The following is a 17,962-nucleotide window of genomic DNA, read 5'->3' on the forward strand; positions in this document are numbered from 1 at the left end:
TGCATGTTTAGTAATAGATTTGGACTGTGATTTGCACCTTTATTATTCTAAATGGATTAATCCTGGATGAGTCCAACCTTACATTTTATTGTGGGACTGACACATTTTTATATAGTGATGGTGGATGCATTCCAGAAAGGTGACTCACTGATGCATTAAACAATGCTCTCATTGAGTGTTTGGGGGTCCACTGGATGACATTTCCCCAAACGGTGGGGCAAGAATAGTATAGATTGCTCCCTGGTGGCTGCCACCTCATTAAAAGCCTGCTGTTTGATGGCCTTGCCCATCCAGTTGCCCAGCAGATAACCGGTTTGTTTACCTACAACACAACTCATAAGTTGACATGCAGACAGAAGTCTGTGTGGAAAGGCTCTTACTAGCACTCCCGCCCCCCATTTGCTGTCTCTCGCGCCTTCCCAGAGTGCATTTTGCGGTCTGAGATTTTCCATCATCGACTAGGGAAAGCTGTCCAGCAGAGTCTTAATGACTATAGAGCAGCATTTTAAGCATTCATCAGGTTTTACAACCTATATTTGACTCTCAAACCTCTGATAAGATTGTGTGTGGATTTGAGAAGTAGCAGTGCTGTCTAGTCTTTATAGGCCTATAACTCTGATTAGTTATTTTAGATATGTTTACTACAAACCAACACAGATGGACAATGATGTAATTTAATAATGTGCTGCACAATAAAGTCACATATGTACTGGTTACATCGCTTTATTTGATTATTGGTATGATGTAATGCAAAGATTGCTTTGGTTATGAGATTCAAAGTTCATGCTTCAATACGATGACTGGAAAAAAGTTCTAATTAAGCTTACACATAAAAAAAAGCCTCTATTCACAATTAACTGTGAAGTACACTGACATTATGAGCTTAAATATTTACATGATACATAATACAGTATCTACACATACTGTAGGCAATAACAAAGTTCATAAGTGTGTGCCTTATGATTCAAATTCACATCTAAACTCTTAAAAATAAAGGTTCTAAAAGGGGGTTTTCACAGTGATGCCATAGAAGAACCATTTTGGGTTCCCCAGAGAACCTTTAAATAAACAGTTTTAAAAAGAACCATTTTTTTCTTAGTGTGAAGAACATTTAAAAAATCTAAAAACTTTTTTTGCACTATAAAGCACATTTTTCCAACTGAATGGTTCCATCGATGATTAATGTTCTTCATGGAACTATAGATGCCAAAAAAGAACCTTTATTTTTAAGTGTTATTTACATCACAGTGTAAACAAGAAAACTTATGGCAAATGACCTAGTCTCTACCTGTCATAAGCAAACAAATCAAATCTCAGCTTGTCAAATTCACACCTAAAATGACAAATGTCTACACTGAAAAAATGAGAAACATTTTAATGAGAAAAAGTTTGATCCCTACAGAAAAATAGCTTTTTGTAATGTCTTAAAAATTTCAGCTGTTGTCGCCCTCAACTTGACCACTAAATTTGAAATATGAGTGAACAATAAGACTCATATAGTCAGCCTAGGTCATTTATTTTATATTGGACAACACCGTACATGTTAAACAAGCCAGACCAATTACACATATATATATATGCTGCCAGGGTTTTCATTTTGCATTAAATAGACCTTGTATATACACCAATAATAGTTCAGTGTTCTAATTACTGTACAGCGGTGATATTGTTTTGCTCCCAGTATTCTCGTAAACAGTTTTCACTTTGGGGCTGGCAGTACACTGCAGTTGACACAAGGACGCTGTCACACGTAATGTTCTCTATGGTTGATGTAAACTTGGTCTGCCCCGTTCTGATGACATATCCACTCCTGATAGGACAGTGAATGGTGAGTGGGGCTCTGGAGGTCTCTGTGAGCCATCCTGCCTGCAGGCGTCCGTTCAGCCAGTTCATAGCGCCTCTCCATCCGACGAGCCTATGAAATGACACAACAGATATAAAATATATTAATATGCATGTGCATACTCGTAGAAAAAGGCAAAATATTATTAGCAGCTCCCGTTGGTGCTAATGTTGTTAGACAATAAAAATTTGCTGTTTAATGTGATTAGATAGAAAGAATGCGTTTTTTTTTATTAATTTATTTATTTTTATTACAGCTGTCAATTGAATTTATGGAAAATTAAACATTTTAAATGAGTTAACTACGTGTTATGAATATTAGCTTTAAAAGCCCACAATAATCCTTCACTGGCCTTTCAATATAACAAAGATGCAAAAACAAGTAAAAAAAGTGATAAAAATAATGCCAATAATACTATTTCTAATAATACAAACTAAAATTAATATTTAATAAATTTGATTAAATATATATTAACACAGGGAATTTATGCCAGGGACATAACTGTTAGTTGTATTATATTTCTTTAATATGTTTATAATACACTAAATAAACAAACATAAATAAAATTTTATTGGCAAATTCTAAGTTTTCTCCACTGAAATACTGAAAACACTTAAAACAGGCTTAAATGGTCTTCTAGTACCCTAGTCAATTAAAACCAGTGAGCTTGGAAGACCAACAGACCGGTTTTGATATATATTTTTTTAATTACAAGGTTTTGGCCACTTTTCACAACACCAGCTTAGTTTGGACCAACTTGACCAAATTTGGTCTGGGTGGGAGACCATCCAGACCAGTTTAAACCAGCAAACAACCTCAGGTTGGTGTATTTTTCAGCAGGGTTATGTGCTGGATGGGTGAAAAAGCCAGAAAAGACAAAAAGAGAAAAAATATTTTGGAAAAGTGAGCTAAAAGAGAGCACATAATCACTCCATAAATAATAAGGAACATGCCAGTGGTCATCTTTCAAATGAAGCTCCATTATAAATTACCACAGAAGGGGAATAAATCAGACTGTAGATCCGGAACCCCCACAGAGTAAACAGCAATGTGAGGCTTACCTGAGGGGCCTGAGAGGCCAGTGGGATGGCAGGAGGTCTCTCTGTGTATGGAGGAGGAGGCTTGTGAGTTGGAGGGAGGTCAATCCTGCAGAGGGACGAAAACCAACAACGATCAAAGGATGTATATCACTGACTGCACATCGCATGATTTAAAAGCTTACAGTGACCCCAAAATATCTGGTCACATTTAAGCATTACATAAAATATCAAACCAAGTGGCATTTATTTTGAATAAATATACTGTTTAGACACTGTTTTCAGTTAACAAGTTTGTTAGATGATAAAGAAAAAATATAATACTTTTTGGAGTGGCTGTTTTGTCTTGCTGTCAGAAGACGGAGGAAATGCTGGTCAAGACTAGACTAAAGTATTAAATGTGTTTAGTCTGAGGAACAATAACAACCACACCTTCTTTTAGTTCTGGGAACAGAATGGAACTTTTTGTCTGTTTTACATCCATATTAAGACTGCCAATTTTTTAACCGAACACACCCACAAAAAATTGTTAAGACTCTGAGAGTCTCTGACCCAGCTCCCACACTTCCTATGCAAGGTGTCACTTTTGACTCAATCACCACTAAAAATGGCATCCATGTTTCCAAGCCCCTACAGTCACACTGAAACTTTCTCATACTTTCTCATGATCTCTGGACCTCTAAACCAAACACCAGCAGGCCACAATGGACCCCATCTAGAGTAACTTTGTGTGGGTATACATGTGGGCGGAAGTGTATATTAGTGATATACATAAATACAACTGGAGTCCATTTTAAAATGCCAAACAATACTGAGAGCAATGGAAACAAGTGACTTTGTCTTTTGGTTTGACTTGTGAATCACTGCAGTGGCTCTCTAAGAACATATGCCATCAATAAATAAATAAATAAATACTATACATAGTTAGTATAGACACCTATATAAATGCTTTATGCTACTCTCCAGTGCATCAAGAACTAAATACAATTGTATAAATAAAAGCTTATAAAATTATTTACAATCTGATATTGACCACAAATCATACAGATTAATTACATATATTTTATGTAACACAGATTTTATGGGATAAACTCATGCTTGACATGTTTTTGAACCACTTCTTTCCACAACCCCTCCCAGTCCTGCATATACAGTGCCAATCTAAAACACAAATTATCAAATGTACTACATTACCACTACCACAAATTTAAATATTGCCCTGGCATTTCCTCACTTATATTATGCCACAATGTACAATCATATAAAAACATATATACTAACACCAAAAGAGATTTTAAAAATTGTATCTGGAAAATACATACTTTGCATTTTTACATATTTATATGTATTTTTAAACTAAGGTTAAAAAGTTTGTGGTCAGTAAGAATTTTTTTTTTTTAAAGAACTGAATACTTTTATTCAGCAAGGACACAAAAAAAAACAAATAAAACAAATCAAAAAATACAACAAATACAAATAAAATTCTTACAAAAAATACTGTTTCAAATAAATGCTGTTCTTTTGAACTTTCTATTCATTAAAGAATCATGAGAAAATGTATCTCAGTTTCCAGAAAAAAATGAAGCCACAGCAACTGTTTTCAACAATTATAATAAATAAATAGCTTTTTTTTTTTTTGCTGAACATTCAATTTTGCCATCACAGGAATAAATTACATTTTAAAATATATTCAAATCGAAAACAGTTATTTTAAATTGTAATGATTTTTTTCACAGTTTTAACTCTTTTTTTTTACACTATTAAATTAATTGTAGCTTTGATGAGTATAAGTGATAAAAAAGTATAAGTTATCAAAATAAATATTGCTTTGAGTTCTGTGAATACTCAAATCACACTCATACACTCTTCAATTTACTCTCTTATTGATATCACCCTTCAATTTCTGCTTTCATCTAGACTCCAGTTTGAATATCCTTGTCCTAAAGTTCCATTTGTGATTGAATGTTTGACATACTCCAACTTAGATAACACCCCTCAAATATCTTCTTCAATTTACTCTCTTATTGATATCACCCTTCAATTTCTGCTTTCATATTGATGAGTTTTGACATGATGCAACTGAGAGGAGTGGTCTCAAATCCCTAACTGTGATGGACTAATGTCTATTGACCTTCTGCTTTGTTTCCCCAGGCATTGGGAGGTCCTAAGGGTCGACATGCCCTGATCTTGTATTCCCAGAATGCCTAATATTTGGAAAGATACATTTCCTCACTCCCTGGATTTAGATACTACCCAAAAGGTCATCCACAGAATGGCATAAAGATAGTCTATAGCCATTAGTAAACAAAAAAGGAATCTTAAGCCTTCACTGCTGGGTTGAAAAGCACTGACAACCAGTGAGAACAAGCTCCTAAAATACTAAGTTCATTCACACCTCTTGGTTAAAAAACGCTTTAGGGAAAACATGTAAACTGTGACCTCTCCTCATACGTTTTTGCCAATGTGCATCCATAAGCTCCACATTCCTCAAGGGATCAACTTTGCCTTTGTTTTTCCACTTCCTGTGAAGATTAATCTCCAACCATTAGTAGTACATTGTTTTGTATAATTGATTTTCAATGGACTATCAGCCTGTCTAATGTTTCCCCTGCCCTCCCTACATGAAGTCTAAACCGGACGGAGATGGAAAAGTGTACAACAGTGTTTTATGACTCATTAGGTCTATATGGACTCACATTAGAATTTCACATAAAAAATGATGGCCGAAATAGAGGATTAAAAGCAGCTGGACTAATAAGCAGGACAAGAGAGAATATGTGTATTAGTGTATCTGTGTAGCACAAGCAGGAAAAGACACAGACAGGCCTGGATACTCTCACTGGATCCACCTGGATGTCCAAAGAACCCCAAAAAGGAACAAAATTTTAGACTTTGCATCAAAGAGGGAATGAGATTGTATTGTTCTCATGTATTTTTCTCTCTTTTTATCTATCTCACGTATTGATAGTTGAAGGTCAGATTAATTTGTTTTCCTTTTCAGACTGCCTGGAACATTTTCCAACTGTCTTGATTTTAAGCCAAGACCTTGACATATAAACTTCTTTAATACTTTAGATGCTGCCATATCATCTAGTGAAGGACAATTCAAGGTCACTTTAGATGAATGGGAGCTATCAAAACAAAATCAAAAAACAAAATCATCATGACTCGGAAATAAATGTGGAAAGCTCACATAAATCAGATCAAAATACCTCTTGAAGCATTTGAGGGAAGTGCATTTTCTCATCCTTTACTATACTGGGTATACAATAAGATCTAAATGTCAAGAGTTATGTGGACATTTTTTGCTTTCATTCCTGCAAAAGCGCCGTGGATCAGCATCACAATGCTGCTTATCTCTCGCAGAGTCCCTGCTGTCTCCAGTGCAGAAGCAGCATCATCCATCAGACCGAACCCAGCTGTCCCACCGCACTGATCTGCATGCAGCCTGCAGCCAAAGCAGAGCCGAGCCAAGACACACGGAGGCTGAACAGGGATCAGCCGAAACAGATAAGAGCGTCTCTTTCACCTCTTCTGAGAGTGACGCTTCTGACAGCACCGCTGAGAAGTTTCAGAGAGGACTCACTTGAAGATAGATGATCTCGATAAAGATAGCACAGCAGAAAACAAGTAATAAATAAAAAGTATCAGTCAACAATTCAGCAAATTTGAAAACCCTGGGGGTCGTTCACACAGGATGAGTTCTTTTGTAATTGCTATTATTTAAATAGCCAATTATTTACAGTACGTCAAAGCCATGAACCTTAATCTTTACTCAATAGATGGATGCAGATGTATTACAGTAATATTACTTTAGTCCATTTTCCTAGAAGAAAGAATGTTTTATGAGGCTGCATTTATTTGATCAAAAACACAGCAAAAACAGTAATAATTTGAAATATTATTCTAATTTAAGATAAATGTTTTCCTATTTTAACATATTTCAAAATGCAATTTATTCCTGTTATAGCAAAACTGAATTTTCAGCAGCCATAACTTTTCAAATGCTGATTTGGTGCTCAAGAAACATTTATTCATATTGGCTTAATATTTTTGTGGAAACCATGCCACTTTTTTCAGCATTTATTCTAAACTGACTTTTTTGGGAAACAATGTAAAAGTCTTTACTGCATCCTTGATGAATTAAAGTGTTAAATGGGTCATATGACGTTGCTAAAAAGAACATTATTTTGTGTATTTGGTGTAATGCCAATGTGTTTATGTGGTTTAAAGTAAAAAAAAAACACATTAGTTTCCACATACTGTACATTATTGTTTCTCCTCTATGCTGCCTTCTGAAACATATTGCGTTGTGATTGGCCAATCGTTCTGAAATGCGCGGTGTACGCTGACTGGCCATCTATACAGTGCATTGTGATTGGCTGAATGCTTCAAGCATGTGACCAAAATGTTACGCCTCTTAACAATACTGTGTGTCCCGGTGCAATGAGACAAAACCAATATAACCCATTACAAACGAGGCATTTGTTGCTTTCAGCGGGGACTTAATTACAGATTATTATGACTTATACTGCCTTTTTATGTGTTGTGTTGCATATCGCGCTGCGTAAACATAAAACTCCATCTGCATTTGTGATGCATGACAAACAACAAGCTCTAACAGTTACTCTACACTGCTCAAAACTCACGTTTGAATCATCAGTGGCAAATCCTTTACATATGAAAACATATTAACACAGACTATGTGTCAGAAGCGCCAAACTGTCCTTGCAAAATTGGAATTGCCCCACTTTATAGAAATAGACACCGGCATTGTAGGCTACTCTCCCAGGAAACAGTCCTCGTCCTCCGCAAAGCGCACAGTTGGATTGAACTGTTCCGGAACAGTGTTGTAAATACAACTTAACCACTGATTTCTAGTTCTGTCCTTTTTTTGGAAGGCCAAACAAAGTAGTTTCGCTTTCACAACGAAACACACAGTGTCTCCACAACATGGCGCTGTTGGCAACAGCGAGAATAAAAGTTACGCTGCCTTTCTTTGCATGAACATTTGGGCAGCGTTATGCAAATCTTCCCACATCATGACATAGACATGTGGGGGCATGTTAGAATGAGCCAATTTAGGTAGGCATGGTTGACTCTTAACTTTTATAAAGATATCTCTTGGATTTGAGACTTTAGTCTTTGCAACTTTGCACCAAGAGCTTGAAACACTCCAAAGAGAAAGGAAAAATTTAAATTGCATCATATGACCCCTTTAATTCCCTTTTGAACGGTGGTATACATCATCTAAAAGATAATTTTGTGCATGTTTAAGAGCAAAGCTAACAGACAGATAAAAGCTATGAACTCCAGAATGCATCCTGTGTGAACGTCCCCTTAGCTGTCGTATTTGGATAACAAGCTCAGGTCATATTACAACAGAGACTACAATGGAGGGTTTGAAAAAAAGAGACAATTCTGAGACAAATTTTAAGGTCGACAGACATTTGAGCGCTGAGAATTGTCCGCCTGCTGCTTCTCCCCTGTTCCCTGATACAATTTTGCCTGTGAACAGCTGTATCACGCGAGACTCCACTGTGACCTCACCTTCATGAGAACTGCATCCATCACTAAAGCAAGAAAACATTATTATTATTTTTTTTTGCTATGTTTGCTTAACTATTTATATTCTTGTATTTACACTAGTTCTTTCTTTTATAGAAAGTCTGAAGAATGTCCCATATTCAGTGTTATTTTTGCTGACACAAATAATAACAACCTGTAGTAAACTAACAATGGCATGTTCTTGACAGAATAAAAATATCTACAACAAATCAATGTGGTCTTATGTGGGCACAACACATTTGTAAACATAGGTTAACATTGTAATTTGCATATTTATACAGTCAATAACAATTGGATGAACATATCTCAGTTCTTATAATTTAAATGAGACAATCTTGACAATAATTTTTTTTCTAGCTGTTTTAAGCCACTTCAAACCTTCAAAAGCAAAATTTTGTTTCCTTCAGTTTGCCATCACCGCTTGATCGCTTGACCATTTGTTTGACAGTTGTTGCACATTTAGCAGTCATTTTTCAACCTAACACTGAAACTAAACAGTATGCAAAAGCTACCTTATAAAAATTAACCATGGTTTTACTACAAAAAAACAAAAACAAAACATGGTTACTGTAGTTAAACCATGGTAACCACAAATTAAACCATGGTTTTGCTACACTAACCATAGTTTAACCATGGTATTTATAGTGAAACTCTGGTTATACAAATGGTAATCAATACGCCAAAAAACATGAAACACTTTACCTATAATAAAACCTTGATTAATTTTCATAAGGGTTTCTACAACCATACACAGCACATTAAAATTTAAAGAGTAAGTTTTCCAATTTTCAACCAGCTTTGAATTGTTACAATGTTGGTAGTATAAGTAAATGAACAATGTGTATTATTTTTCCATGTTATGTGCACCATATTCTCCCCATTTATTTGTCAGCGAATTTTTTGTCCATGAAAATTCATCTGAAAACAGTAAATGTGACTGCGCCTTTAAGCACCATTTAGTATATTAATGGTCGTCTATTGTAAACAACTCATTCTAGCAATGAATCATTTCATGTTTTACTTTTGCACAGTAAAAGAAATGCTAACCCAGGGTTAAAACACAACAACTGCGAGACGCCACATTACCGGAGATTAATTATTTTCCTTAAACCAAGATTAACAAGATGATAACCCAGGGTTAAGTGCAGCGTGAAGCATATGAAGCCCAGTTTGGAGCTGTTTTTGAAGGCTGTGGGAAGAGGGAGACCTCCAGGCTGGCTGAAATGAGATGTCTGTGGGCTCATGTCTCGAGACATTCTCAGTGACAGAACAATAAAGAGGCTCTTTTTGCATGAACCAAACAAAAACAACTGAAAAATCAACATACTTTGTCAAAAAAGGAACTAGCTGAAGCTCATTTGCCTACACAAGTTCTGAAATGATGTATCGTGTGGTAGTCTCTGTATACTGCAAAAGCAAATACACAAGTGTAGTTTATTGTGACTAGTCTCTCTCTGTGATGCCATGTTGCCTTTCCAGGAAACAAAAGGAAACCATCTGATGTTGCTCCCAATAGAAGAGAACATTTACAGTCTTGACTGGGTTTCTGGGCACAGTAATAATTGACCAGACAAAATCTATTATAGCTAAGGCAGCTAATCAAAGGATAAGCCATAAAGAGGTGCTGTAGCGTGAAATGTCTTATTCTGACAGACCAACAGGTGAGCCGGACAGAGCTGAAGCGGAGTCTAATGTACTTAATGATATCCTGACTGGACAAACTACAGTCTTCAATAAACTATTCACTTCAATATAACACATATGTGACTCTGAGCAAATCGGTTTGGCATGTTAGACCAAAACTGTAACACATGATCACATCAATGAGCAGAAAAAGCTTCTAAGAAACCAGTTTCCTGCAATGTTCTCCAATCAAAGTGAAGTCTGTAAGGTCAATGAACAAAGGGTTGTAATACTTAAGTTTTATTCTGTCATTCCAGGTTCAAAGGATGGCCAAGAAGTTGTTGAGGATGCATGGAAATTCTTAAATAATTCAGCAGGTAAGTGCCCATGTACTGCCCTACACACTGAAAGTCTACGTGTGGCAAAGCAGGTGACTGCGAGTCAAAATATCTCAAATATCTGACACTCACACGGCATGTATCAGTGCAACCATAAAATAATTTTATGCTTTTAGAATGTTTTCTTAATCTATTTACTTTATGAAAATACCCCCCCCCCCATATATATTATAATAATTATTTTTTGAACGTCCTGGGAAAACACCCCCCCCGATTAACCACTTTAAAATAAAAAAAAAAAAGAAAATTAAACAAACAAATTAATTAAAAATTTAAACTAAAACAGTTAATTCATTAGCTCAGGGATTTAATTATTTAAAATAATAAATTTAAAGAATATTATACTAACAAATTTATGAAAAATGTAAGTTCTGAGTATCTTTAGTAAACCTAAAAACATTGAAAGTATATTCGTACTTTACAGAACATTCTGAACATTGCTCTCTGTTGCGAACTGTTAGCCACTAATATTTCTGTAATGTATTTGGGAATAAAGATGGTATTCTTCCAGAACTTATCCTGCATGTTGTTAGGTGACCATTCCAGTAAGATATTGCATATACTCACACTTTATCTGTGTATGTGGGTGAGGGAGCCTTGCGTGCTGTGATGAGGACGACGGTGAAGATGGTGATGAGGAAGAGTGCCAGCACAGCTCCCATCACGGCCCCAGCAATAGCCATGGAGGATGTCATCTGCTTCTGAGACACGTCTGAAACGCACCGCAACACAGTGAGCAAAATGTAAAGCTAATTAATAAATAAACACAGCCATGCAAAACTGGAGGTACATCAAGTTCCACTAAAATTATCTTCAGTGTGTTACAATACAAGACAAAACTGCTGATCTTCACACAGAACAGCTAAATGCCACAAATTATAACAAAACAGCAAAGCAAAGCCTGTTAAAGCAACTCACAGCTGTATGTAACACGCTAAAGCTCAGCATGTGTCAATGTAGACTGCAAAAAAAAATAAAAAATTAAAACAGCAAGAGACTACAAGGCAACTCAGTTAAATAAAGATGTGACAACCACAACAGTGAGGACAAAGTCAGCAAAAACTGAAAGCTCATGCAGCCAGAACAATTGAGAAAATAAATAAATAAATAATTTATTTATTAGTAACTTTTATTTTTTATGAACCTAAAACTTTTTGTTAGATTTATGCTTATTTAGCATAGATTTATGCATTTACATTTATATATTTAGCATATATGCATATATATAGCATATATATATTGTATATATATATATATATATATATATATATATATATATATTTTTTTTTTTTTTTTTTTTTTTCAAAGCTACTTATGAAAGAGGAACAAAAACAATTAAATGTTCTGGAAAAGTTGAAAACTTTTCTTCTTTTTATATTTTTTTATCGTATAATATTATCAAAATGTTTTTTTTTCTTTTCATTTTGCAAATTTCATGTATTTGTTGCTAAAGGACCAAAATCGTTCCACTAATTTACTAAACTACATTGTCTTTGTAATTTATTTTTTATATATATCTTTTTTTTGACACTACAGTATATTTATTGGGTTTTTCCAAGTTGCCACAAATAAGCCGTAAATAATATTAAACAAGAAAGTTTGGTGTAATTTCCTTTCTAATGTCTTTCCATTAAAAATTATTAAAAAATATTAACCAATTGCTGTTTATTTAGGAATTGTTTAAGCAAACTTACATCTTTTCAGCTCTTATCTTGTTTAGTAACACCCACTTTTCAAAATCAAATCAGTTCATGATTAATAAAATCAATTACCACCCAATTGTTTTCTTATTTTTACCCTTCAATGTGTCAACATGAGAGTAAAATGGGGAGAAAACAGCAGTTCATAATGATTTGATGTTTAAATATTTGACTGTAAAATGAAACAGAAAAGTTTTATTTAATTACTTAATTTTATTTTTTTTGCAATGCACATTTAAACTTGACACCCACATTCACGTTACACAAAGGCAGATGCCAGTGAATTTTACAGGGCACATCCTCTTGTCCTGGTGGATTTAATGTTGGAGTAATTGTTAATCAGGAGTCAGAGCGAATGAGAACTAGCTGTTAGTTGTTATGTCCAGTCAGGTGGACGGGTGGGTTGTGCAGCGGTTAGCAGGGGCAAGCTGTAGTCAGCCAGCTCTAAGGCTCAGTAATTAGGACCTCCTGCTGCCCTCCTTTAAAGCCTGCTGTTACTGTCTCTCCCACCCTGCAGTGCTCTTATGCTTTGCTGCACTCCTTCCTCCTTTCCCTTCCACTCTCTTTCTCTGTCATTACTACCTCCTCTCTCGTTCGTTTTTACAGTGAGTTTCACACTCTTGCACAACTTCATTTAGCAAGTGCACCAGAATCAATGAGGTTTCTAGCTTATTATCCCCACGACGGGACTCCTGTAAAAGGATTACATCCATTAATTAAGATTAATTAAACTCAAAGAGCGCCCTTTTGGATGATCAACAGACTACTTAGCCAAGAGGGTGGAACAATGTCACCATATTAACCAGCTTTGCCACTTGACCCATGGTATGAAACTCCATATATTCAAGAAAAAAAGTATTTGTTTTTTTGCCTTCTTTGTATTTTTTCCCTAACACAAATCAATTGAATGTATTATTGAGTACTCATGTTTTCCCTTAAGGTTTTATGGTCACGAACCCAATAATTACCACAGTGCTGTTACTGTTAGCTCACCTCTGCTCTCACAGGAGAACAGAACAGGATGTTCAGTCACAAGTCATTCAATAATGATCGTTTAGCAAGCGGAAAATATTTGGCCTGCTGAGCACACGTCCGACTCATGAGGGGTCTGACAGAAGCTGGCACTGAAAGAATAAAGACAGTGAGAGCAGGAAGTCGAGGGTGCAAGGTGTCAGGAGGAGAGAGGATTGTGGCTAAAAACAAGCCCTAGGATGGAGAATGTTAGCAAAAAGTTTGGCACTGAATTGGAGGTTTGGCACAGTGGTCGTTCAACCACGCTTGTGACAGATCTTTGCACAGCAAGTCCATACGGCAATATCAGAAGGCTGTGTAATAAAACTATGATTTCTGCAGCTTGTGAAGAGTTAAAAGGGAAGCGTGTAATTTCTGTGCCTCTAGGGCTGGGCAATATGGCTAAAAGCATTATAACAATATTTTTTTTTTCCCTTATATAATTTGATATTGATTTTTCAATATCAAATATTCATTTTATACCATTAAAGGGGAAGGAAATGCATAAGTGGAATTCATTTCTTTCCCCTCTAATGGTATGAAATGAATACTGTTTGTTTGTTAGACCTTGAGAATAAATACAATTTAGTGGTAAACTTCACAAAGTAAGCTACCTTTAAATTTAGGGCCCCATAAAATCTGTTATTTTTTCTCTCCCAAATTGTGTTTTTTGTTTCCTGTTTTATTTTTTTTCCTACGTTCTGTTTTCCATTTAATTTTTTCTCAAATTATAATTTAATTAAAATTAATCATCAAAACTTACATCTAATAAAATTATTTCCTAAAACTTAACAATTTACTAAAATATAACACATTTAAAACAAAACGTTGCATTTTTACTTATTGTTAAATAAGGTACTTGTATAGTGTACAAATTAAAACACAGATGACACGCATCTTGGTTGATGATATCCCTTATTTCAAAATAAACAGCAATATTCTGGTATAGTGTGACAGTGTTTACAGTGTATATACCTGACTTTTTAACAATGATAAAATGACACAAGTAACAATAGTCTTCTTGTTAAGGTGCGAAATCCAGTCTTTTCAATTTTGTCTAAGGGTTAAACATTTGCCCATACAGATTTTGCATGGGTTTCAGTTTTTGGTGCAGACCACGTTGACCTTTACCCTCATAATGTTAACAACAGGACATGGCTAGTTTTGCACAATATCCAAGGCGTTAACGGATTAAGGATAAGAGAGGAACTCCGTTATCAACTGAGAATGTTCCAAACATAAATCGCAATGTTTCTCCACTAAAATCCCCTCGCTACCCTCTACACTTTTCAATTACTAATTAACACATAACTGAGCATCCAATCCAGCGTGTCTCTATGTATAGCTCTATAGATTTCTGGAGGTTTAACTTCATTTGGGATTATATGTGGTTCAGTGTATGGGAACAAGGGTCAGGGACGGTGGCAGGGCTGAGAGGGGGCAGGGGAGAGACCATCATTCTACCGTCTGGCGGGTAAAACCACAGATGGGCCCCCCACAGTGAGTCACAAGACCCTTTACAGTTAAATTCAGCAAGGGTTAAAGCTGTCATTTGCTGCACAATATTCACCTAAAAAATATAAATAAAAAAGCCACAGACATTTGGTTTATTCACTTTTAATCCAAATAAAGAAATGTGAAAAAGTTACACTTTGGAGACACTTTAACACTTAAAATACTTATTACAAAAATAATATACTTTAGATTACGTTCGCAACACATCAACACATTATGTTACTCAACACATCAAAATAAGTGTTTCTTTATTGAACGATTATTAAAACGTAATGATTTAATATGTACATTAAACAAAACTTTCAAGTTGGCAAGTACTCAAGTGTGTAAAGAAAACCATAGAAGTGTACTCTCTTTAACTACATTAATATTATCCACAATCAGTTTTTTTCTATATCTATCTATCTATCTATCTATCTATCTATCTATCTATATATACTTTTTAAAATTTAAATATACTTTTCATTTGAAATACACTAAAAGTGCATATTTAAATCAAATTAAGAGTTGCTGGATCATACTGTAGTAAACTGTAAATACATTTCTAGAATTTGGTGTTTTTTGTGTGTTTGTGTGTAAATATACAAGCTCTTTCAAGCTTTTTCATGAGCTATTTCTCTCAGTGATCCTCAACAAACATCTTCTGAAATCTGTTGGTCCCTCTTCTGTGGTTCTCTTCTTAAGTGCCGTGACCATAATTCAGGTGCCTTTTAGTGACTCGCTTTAACCCCACTGGACTAAAGACCTTTCACAGGTGAGCCCAGACTTGAACCGTATCCTTTAAAGGTGCTCTCATTCATGTTTACCAAGCAGATTTAAGATTTCTAGACACTGGCGGAGAAATTCACAGCTCAGAGCAGAGGTGATCCCCGAGAATAAAGGAGGATTAAATGAGTTCACACTCGCTCGGAGCCGATTCAGGGGTGGCAGGGATCTTTAAACCTGATTAAAGGGATCAGGTGTTTTTCTTAGATGGACTGTTATGGGTCTCAGATTGTCGTATCAGACACAGACACCCTGTAACTCATTCAACACTCTTGGTGGGTATTTGATAACAGGAGCTGGGTGGGGCATAAAGCACCACAATGCATTCTGGTAAATGTTACATGGGGACAGCTGGCCCTCCCTGCTGGCTGACACCTGATAACCATATTGGAGAGCAGGAAGGGAGTTTTGTCTGTGTTGGACCGGAAAGGGTTTCTGTTGTTTGCAACCCATGAGTCTTAATTACTGTGAAACTCAAATACAGTCTGTGGGGAAATGGGAGGAACTGGAGAAACGTCCTTGAAATGGGCAAAGGCTCAATGATTGCTCGATGTAACACGTTTGTCCTAATACAGGTCACTAGATGAGAGAAAGACCACCGCTTAAGTGATGTCAAGAGGTTTGTTCTGGCAAATGAATGGAGATGGGTCGGTCAAGTGTCAGAGGTCATCTTCTGTTGTGAATGCTATTGTTTAAACTGACAGATTTTTATTAAGGGTTTATAGTGTCCACAATTGCAGAGAAGGGCAGTTGTTTCTGGGTGGTCTCTAGCTGTTCATAAAGGTTTCAAAAGATGGTTTCACGGCGATGCCATAGAAGAACAATTTGGGTTCCCCACAGAACCTTTCACTGAACTTTTTTTTTTTAAAGAACCATTTTTTTCTTAGTGTGAAGAGCATTTTAATAACCTAAAGAACCTTTTCACACTATATAGAACCTTTCGTGCAATTTTAAAAGTTTCAACAGAAGTTAAAGGATCTTCAACTATTTTCACTCACAAAGTGTTAGTAAATTTCACAATTAAATTACAAAGAAACAGCAAGTCACATTTAATTAATCATTACATCTTGCATTTTCTTGTAAAACATACTCTGAGATTTAGCTTTATTTACAAAAAAAATACTTTTTTATATCTTATATCATTATCCAGAAGAAAAAAAAAAAAACAATCTTAAAAAAAATTATTATAGCTTATTATCCATCTTGTTCACCTAAAATATACAATGTTGACAATCTTAAAAAAAATTAAAAATAATAACCATTGGGTATAAGGACAAATGGCTAATGAACACATTTAGCTATGGATAGGTTATCTTTGATGCATTAGAATAAAAATAAATGCTGTTGTGTTTTTATATATTTGTCTTTTAGTAATAGTTAATGTGACATCTTGAGAACCAGCTGGAGGCCAATTAATATCACTATATTTGGTTACATATTTGTACACTCCACCTAGTATCTGTGACTGTGAAATACGTAATAAAGTGTAGTAACACTTTCCAGTGTTCTAGTTCTGATAAATGTGAGACTCTCTAAAATGGGAGCACTGAACATTTAATAACAGCCTACCACTGAGGAAACGATTTCATGACCACTGTGATGTATTAGTGGAAAATGATGTCATAAAAGATGGATCTGAGAAGCAGAAAGTCACAAAATGATAAAATGGAAATATTCTCTCCGGAAGAAAATGCCTTGGTCACAATGACAGATCTTTAAAGTGTCCATCTTTTATAGAAGGAATTTATAATGTCATATTTCACCTTCATGCATGCATTTTTGTTGCATCGTGCCCTAGTTCTCCTTTTTAACCTTTCTCCATCTTTGACTCCTCCCTTCTTCTGGTCTCAAACTACCCCCAATTGCCCATTTTGTCTGCTTTTTTTTTCCTCGCAGAATTACCCTCTTTCATCCACTCTGTAACCCCTTTTTTCTCTTCGATGGAGAGCGATACAGGAGGCACAGGTATCCCTCAAGAGAACAAGCTTTCTATCATAAGCTGGAAGAGTCTGTTGCCATGGGGACGGTGTCAATGGCCTCGAAGGGGGCTGTGGCAAACAAAATCATTCTACCGGACTAATTTAACCAATCAGAGGCACTCATGGAGCAGGGAGGGGGGTGATACTGCTCCAGTCTTTTCAAAAAGTGAGTGAGAGACAGTGACCTCTTCACCCTTGATAGTTCGACTGCTCGTATAATGAACAACATTGTTATTTTCAGTGAACTAACCTCACTTTCCATGGAATTATACAGTAACCTGGACATAACATACCTGAAGGAAGAAAAGTGTCTTTATTCTGTCTATCCTCTAAGAAATAAAGAGCATGTTTGTGTCATTTTCTATCACTGAGGTAACTAATTAATGGCATTTTTCAGAAGAACAGGCTTCAGTACTGATTATTGCAGTGGATCTCAAACTGACGGCCTGTGAAGGACACCAAGTGGTTCACAAGTTGATTAGCTGATAAAAATGGACATACATACAATTAAACTTAAGAAAAA

The 17,962-nt window shown here is 35.6% G+C and overlaps 1 protein-coding gene across 1 annotated transcript in view; it reads right to left on the reverse strand.

Annotated features, from left to right (window-relative positions):
• Window positions 1–660: 660 nt before the first annotated feature.
• The window catches only part of LOC109045873 (nectin-3-like protein), a 53,534-nt gene continuing 36,232 nt past the window's right edge, over window positions 661–17,962 (reverse strand). The window contains exons 6-8 of the mRNA XM_042710828.1: window positions 11,037–11,181; window positions 2,905–2,989; window positions 661–1,915 (exon numbers count right to left, since the gene is read on the reverse strand). Of these exons, the coding sequence (XP_042566762.1) occupies window positions 1,745–1,915; window positions 2,905–2,989; window positions 11,037–11,181 (401 nt within the window). The 3' untranslated portion in view covers window positions 661–1,744. The remainder of the gene's footprint in view (window positions 1,916–2,904; window positions 2,990–11,036; window positions 11,182–17,962) is intronic.

Source organism: Cyprinus carpio, chromosome A21 (genome assembly GCF_018340385.1).
Source record: "Cyprinus carpio isolate SPL01 chromosome A21, ASM1834038v1, whole genome shotgun sequence".
Taxonomy (NCBI): domain Eukaryota; kingdom Metazoa; phylum Chordata; class Actinopteri; order Cypriniformes; family Cyprinidae; genus Cyprinus; species Cyprinus carpio.